This window comes from Clavelina lepadiformis, chromosome 7, assembly GCF_947623445.1.
Source record: "Clavelina lepadiformis chromosome 7, kaClaLepa1.1, whole genome shotgun sequence".
NCBI lineage: Eukaryota > Metazoa > Chordata > Ascidiacea > Aplousobranchia > Clavelinidae > Clavelina > Clavelina lepadiformis.
The window spans coordinates 18,890,100-18,897,181 of NC_135246.1; the positions used below are offsets into that span (position 1 = coordinate 18,890,100).

Here is a 7,082-nt window from a genome sequence, read left to right on the forward strand (position 1 = left end):
TGACTACTACGAGCATATTTCATTTAACAACTTGATGAAAACTTATCTGTTTCGTCAGAAAGAAAGCCAACAGCTCCAATCAGGCAGCAATTTTAACGGATTGTGAGAGTAATAAAGCAATGAAATAAAATGCAGTATGCGGAAAAACCTGTTGTTTACGCTTATACTTTATCAGACAAGCATTAATTTAAAACATTTATTATAAACAATGCCGTCACAAATTTTATCTGCAATCAAGAAGTGGCTCGTAGTATATTAACGGTTTTGTTTTTTTCATTTTTATGATTTTGTGTAGCCCAGAGATTTTTCATACGTCTAGCAGTAAGAAGTGGGCAGGTCGGTGCATGAAAGTTTTCAATACGCGCTTGGTCGTTGTCAGTGTAACTTGGCTTAAAAACCTTGCCAGCTCCAGAATCTAGCTTAAACCGCAAAAGTAACTGCCTCACACATTCCAACGCGATTTCTTGACTTCTTAGTGAACGATAAAGTACTACAGTATAAACTATGCACAAAAAACAGGGTTCATTAAGTTACAACCGAACCGGATAAGAGGAAAACAACATTAAAAGCAAGATTAAACATTGACAACACCAATGGTCATTCACAAATGAAACCACTGTATGTGAAGTCTAGAACGTACAATTCCTTAGTCATACTGTAAAGGAAGATTTTCAATCTTCTGATGCCAGGCCTTTTTCCACATTTAAGGTAAGCCGCGACACCATCAGTTAAACATAAGAAAGAAATTTTATTAAATAGCCAACAACCAAAAATCAAGAGTACCCTTAAATGACACAACAACGGCTTTTATAGCATGCAAAAGTTGTCTAACTATTGTTAAGGTAAGATCGTGCAAACGTGAGATAAGCATTGATATAATAAATGATTAACTAAACAAGCCATTTGAATAAGCAGACAATTATCGCATTACGAAAACGGTGAAATATAAAGTACCAAATAAAACGCGGAACACCATAAAAATAAAACAAAAACATATCATACAGAAACACAAAGCTGCGTCCAACAAATTGCTAAATGTTAGATGTTCGGTGTAAAGCCAAATTCATTTCTAGGCGTTTTACTGGTAAATTCTTCGACAAAAGCAAATAATACCCGGACAAAACTATCGCTACATACGCAGTTCTAACGCTACTATTATTATAATGTGAAAACAAACATTTCAAGGTAACAGTGCATAATTTTATAGATGAAAGTCTAATTTAGCAGATTTCAGACGTTCGCTCAAATGACCAGACGGAAGCGGATTCATTTCGGTACCAGATCTCAATTAACAGAACAAAATTTTGTTTGGTGACTGGTCTTTTTGAGGAAACTTAAAAAAAAACACTAAGTTCAGGACGCAATACGTTTAACCGCCATTAGGCTAAAATAGGGAAATTGCCGATTGTATCGGTCTTCTCTTGTTGATTGCGCGGTGGTAACCTCCTTCATCACGTGGATCAACAAAATAAATCACCAATTTCTATAATTTAAAAGTTTGATTAAAATTAAATTTCTCTCTGATGTTCAACTTCACACAAACACGACAAGAATAAAAGCAATACCGAATCTTCCAATTTTCTCAGTCTTGCCCGGATCTCTAATTCTTCCTTAAGGTATACAAGTTTATGTTAATGGTGTAAAATTGATTTATGATGATGACATCAAGACAACCACATGTGTCATAATAACGAAGAGCGAGAAATCAAAAACATTTAAAAGTGTGTCTAGATCCACCCGCTTCGTCAAGGATTAGCCCATAGGAAAGGCAAAAAGGAAAAGACGGATTAGCCATTCGTATGGGCTGAAAGGAATAATTCCATCTTTTAAAGTAATTGTTGTAAGGCTAATCGTGTTCGAATGAGTAATCCATTTTATGTGAAACTATGGCTGGTCATTGTACGGTCAAGGCTACTGCTGTACATTATTGATATCTATAGGCTGTTGTGTTGATACCAACTACAGTATAGTACAGTGTGATTACTGGCTACTTTAGCATATAGCATAGGTTTATCTGTGCAAATGGCATTGGTTCTGCAGTTACAACCGTTGGAATGGCATTGCACAAAGTATTAACGGATACTGCGTCATAGACTGCTTACAGGCTATCTATATAAGGCTTGTAGGCATTAGAATAGCCGTATGCGACAAAATGGATTACTTATTCGAACACGATTAGCCTTACAACAATTACTTTAAAGGATGGAATTATTCCTTTCAGCCCATACGAATGGCTAAATCCGTGCCTTCCTTTTTCCCTTTCCTATGGGCTAATCCTTGACGAATGGCCTGCTAGATCGCTGAAAATTATTGCTGTAATCACTAGTGGAAGAAATTTAGACTCTGAAGTTGAGCTTGAAATTTAGACTCCGAATTTGTTTTGTAAATTTTAAGAGTATGAAATATGTAACCTAGGTCCACTAGGCCACAGGGTTTCTGAAACTACTGGTCGCGAGTCGCAACCCCATAAATACAAATTAAACGACAAAATGAAAACTTACAATAAAAAGTTCAATTAACTTGGTACTTGCGGCCACACTAATATAAGGGTCAGTATTTCAGCCAGAGATGCCATCAGTTTGGATTCAAAAATAAGGACGACTAGGAAACGAAGAATACTGCCTTAAACAGTGCACAACAGGAGAAGGAAATCAATGTTCCAAAAAAGAATATAAAACGAGACATATTTGCATGTTCTTAATTTTGGTATCCATATGGTACAAAAAGGTATAGGTGACGAAATGCCCAAAATACAAACCTCTGCCCTGAAAATAAAGACGTTTCGTAGAAAAAACGATAAAAATATTTTCTAAGACACGGATCTTCAAAATTGGATAAATTTTAGAAATAAGGACGGTATGGCAACCCTGACTTTAGCGCTATTAAGCTTGGCTTATACACCTGATGAAGCAAGCTTATACTTGCGAAAGCTAGAGTAGGGTAATTAAAAATTTTAAATAACATCTAACTTTATAGAGTCCAACTTAATATTCTGTTATCCTACATACTGGTTTAACACGATTCAGCCACCACCAACGAATTAAAAAGAAATTTCGTAAATATGAACCATGTTATTCCAAATTTTGATCCTTTAGCGGGCCCACACTTACACTACAAAAAACGCATAGAGTTTTTTTGTTTGTAGCAAAGTGTTTAACAAAACTACGATGCATTTAAAAAACCATCAACTTAAAAGTCTTTATAGTCGCATAGGCTAAAATTTCAGCTAAGGTGTGTAGTATTAAGTTTTAACTTTCAAGCGAACCTTCATCATTAAGGGCTTTGTGTGATGTCATAATTATTTTGCTATCTAGTCTCCAGTTGCTTAGTAATGACCATACTAGTCATCTAAGCTGTAGGCTAGGTTTTTATTGACCTAGCCTACGTTGCGGTACCGTATTTGATCCGTGAGACTTGTTGTACCCGCTGCAAATATTTTGAAGATGATCAGAAGGAGACTAACAGCTAATAATTCGTTGATTTTTTGTTTCTTGCTCTGCGGAACAGCGTTGTTTGTTTTCACTCAGCTGGGAGTTATGTACGAATTTTTACCGGCTAAATCAACTCGCGTCATTAAAGCTACAGGAATTAGCCTGTTATCAGTATTTCGTCGTCTAAAACCAAGACTACACCCATATATAGGTTTTTTGGCATCAGTTGTAACACCGAACGCAACAGACTTGATGAAAGATTGCCTTTGGCAAATGCAAAATAACAGAACTTTTATGTCCACTTTGGAAGTCCTCTTACCTTACAGACAACGCTCAGAAGAAATCGTCAATCATATACAAACTGGGCTAGTGATTTGTCTTAGAACATTACCAGCAGTATCTTTTCGGTCTCGAAGAAATTTTTCTTCTCAAACAACGCTTGCGACAACCACCAGTATTCAAAACCTTACAACAGCCACTGTAAGCTTCCGTCAATTACTGGATCGTTTCCAAGAAAAGCCATGTTTGCTACAAAAGGAAACTTTGGCCACTCCAATTTCGTTTGATCTTTCAGTGACTCCGCCAGAAATGGAAAATATATCAAACGAGTACCCGCAGTTGCAGGCCGGTGGTTTATATCTTGGCCCAAAGTTCTGCAAACCTAGGCAATCTGTTGCGATCATCATACCGTATAGAGATCGTGAAACTCATTTGAGGTAAGACTTAAACTACGTAGTACCGGTACTCCACGAATTTTTTGAACATTCCAAATTCAGCATTACACCTGATCTAAAACTGTACTTAAAAATTTGGTAAAATATAGGTAATGCAAAAAAACATATCATGATTTAAATCAGCGACATGTTTGCGCTGATTTACAAATGCAATCGCTGTACCATAGCCTACGTTTGACTTATAGTGTTCGACTTATATAGCATTCAGTGGCGTAGCCAGCCCCAAATTTTTTTGGGGATAGGGGGCAAATATTAAGCGATTAAGAATGCGGACTTTAAACGATTAAGAATGCTATGTTTGGGGCAGCGCTTATCCAAGCATATAGTCAACAGCTTTCTCAATGAATTTCTTGAAGTCAATGCATGGTATTGTCACAAAAGCAGCGTTTCTGAAATTTCCATGCTTTAGACGTGCTTGCATTACGATGTGTATCTTGCACAAACCGTCTCCACCAGTGAGTTGGGTGTAGACTAACCAATCGGAAAACCTGTCATCCTCAAGTCAAACTTCTAGAAATTTGCGACGATTTTGTCTAATGGTATCAAGAAGCGCCACGTTTTTCGGACCATCCGAAGTTAGAAATCTATATCTTTCAGTGTCGGTAAGCTGCGAACGATGTTCAAGGACGAACCCAAGATCGTTTGTTTTCCCCACTTCGTATGTGTATTGATGCCCGGGAATACAAGCATGAACATTAGGTGTAATTAGTGTTTCCACGGCAGGTGTGCCCTAATTGATGTTTCTAACGGCTGAAAATCTTGAGACTTTGTAGAAAAAAAAAGCTAACAATTTTGCTTGTTTAGGTTTTGTCATCTAAGTAAACTGTGGTTTGCAAAACTTATATAATAAGCTGGCTAAACGTTTGAAATTCGAAATCGCAGAGTACAAATCTCGACCAAGCTAAAACTTGCCGAAAATAAAACACAATACTATACACCAAACTGTTTTCAATAACGAAAACCAATGGTCGAGTAGTAAAACCATAGGTGGTCTATGACGTAACAGTGTATGGAAACTGAGCGGGCGTAATAAAGACCGACCTAACAACTGACCGCCTGCTCGTAAATGTGAAAAATATAATTATTGATAGTCCGAGTCTTAGAAATTCGGGGGGCCTTTGGCAACCCCTGGCTATATCTGTAGTGTTATTGTTTGCTGCTGTTCTGGGTCATTATCTTTTTGGGTGCACGCCATTACTCTGCTAGAAAAATAAAAAGCTTTACCTACAAAGAAAAAATGGTTGACGTGACGTAAAAATACGATGTTTTGCTGCAAGGTGTGCTATGTTCCGATTTTTGAATCGTCTTGTTAAAGCATAAAAGGGTGTCTGATCAATGATCATTTTAACAAAATCACGATTACTTTTTCCAGACTCTGGCTCCACTACACCTTGGGAACGTTGATCATGCAGCAACTGTATTTTACAGTGTTCGTCGTCGAACAGGAGGCCACTGGAGTGTTCAACAAAGGCCAGCTGATGAACACTGCCTTCAATTGGGTTACTACATATTCAGGACATAAATTTGATTGTTTTATTTTTCACGATGTTGACATGATACCAGAGGTACCGGGGAATTTTTATCAATGTCCAAGTTAGTAAGAAATCTACTGAAACTACTTTTGATTCAAACTTAATGTTGGCCCGGCTAGCCATAAGACATATTTTCTCCGTTTCAGAGGGCAAAGCAATCGCTCATCTGTCGCCGTTCATAGACAAGTTCAACTACACGTACAATGTTAAGATTGGAATTACGGTGGGCGGCGTGGTAGCGTTTAGAGAGTGGCAATACAGGTTAGGAAAAAGTTAAACTTTCAATGACCAGGTCTCGTCGCCAATTTTCACACGTCTGAGCAGAAACCTAAATTTTATTTTACGTGCAGGGCAGTCAACGGATATTCAAACGTTTACTGGGGTTGGGGCGGCGAAGATGACGACATGAATGTTCGTATTAAATTATCCGGCTTGAAACGAGTGCGACCGACTTGGTGGTATGGACGGTAAGATTACCATTGAAAAATTCTACACCGCGTATTGACACTTTGCGTATTACGGGCAAACCCGTAAATCTATCAAAGCGATTTTCAATGGCATGTTGGTGTTTTTAGGTATACGATGATTCGCCACCCTCACGATACCGGCAACCCCATTAACACCATACGTCATAAACTGCTGAAAGCTGCCCCTGAGAGAATGGCCGTCGACGGACTCTCGGACTTGGACACAGTTGTGGACAGAGTGACGTATTTACCAACCCACACCCACATAATGGTGCGTTTGAAGCCGCAAAAAGATGTAAATAATACTACGCCTCTCCCGGAAAATCCAGTTGGTGTCGGACTCGAAGCTGTTCCCGAGAAACCGTTTAAGAAGTCAGTGAAACTGCCTCCTGTACAAATTAACAAAATAAAGAAAAACAGTGGCAATGCCGTGAGACCACCGGGCTAAAATCCTGTTATTTTAAAATCCTGTTGTTATCTCATGTGCGTGTTGCAAGTCTGGAAGAAGGCTTCTCCTCTTAGTTGCCAAACTATTGACCATTTGCGATGTGTTCGACAATTTTAGATATGTTTGCCGCTGTTTGTATAAATTTATTTATATCGTTTGGGTATGAGCGGGATGCCATCCATGAAATAAAACAATGCTTGGTGGTGGCACAAAATAATCTTTTCACTTGAAAAACTTTTAATCCTGCTAAAGCTTTATGTTTGCAGATACTGTACAAGTATTCAAATTCGCCTAAGACCGACTCGTTTGATTAACTTTCTGTGTGATAATTTTCATGGTCAGGTTAATGTATATGTCTATGATGAGGTCACATCTTCACACTTCTTGAATTAAATGTATAGCAAGCCCTCCCTTATAATTATGAACCATATTTGTTACTTAAGCCTCAAAAACGCTTTCCCGAAAAAGCG

At 38.1% G+C, this 7,082-nt stretch overlaps 1 protein-coding gene across 1 annotated transcript; it reads left to right on the forward strand.

Annotated features, from left to right (window-relative positions):
* Nucleotides 1–3,323: 3,323 nt before the first annotated feature.
* On the forward strand, nucleotides 3,324–6,829 carry LOC143466131 (beta-1,4-galactosyltransferase 1-like). The gene is made up of 5 exons (XM_076964750.1): nucleotides 3,324–4,147; nucleotides 5,538–5,758; nucleotides 5,844–5,958; nucleotides 6,048–6,164; nucleotides 6,273–6,829. The coding sequence occupies exons 1-5, from the start codon at nucleotides 3,444–3,446 to the stop codon at nucleotides 6,610–6,612; spliced, it is 1,497 nt and encodes a 498-aa protein (XP_076820865.1). The 5' UTR covers nucleotides 3,324–3,443; the 3' UTR covers nucleotides 6,613–6,829.
* Nucleotides 6,830–7,082: the final 253 nt, after the last annotated feature.

Excerpts from the sequence above, each read along its gene's own strand:
- LOC143466131 (XM_076964750.1), top strand. The coding sequence starts at position 3,444 with ATGATCAGAAGGAGACTAACAGCTAATAATTCGTTGATTTTTTGTTTC. Across the intron at positions 5,759-5,843 it reads GAATTTTTATCAATGTCCAA|AGGGCAAAGCAATCGCTCAT; the intron begins GTTAGTAAGAAA and ends TCTCCGTTTCAG. Across the intron at positions 5,959-6,047 it reads TTTAGAGAGTGGCAATACAG|GGCAGTCAACGGATATTCAA; the intron begins GTTAGGAAAAAG and ends TTTTACGTGCAG.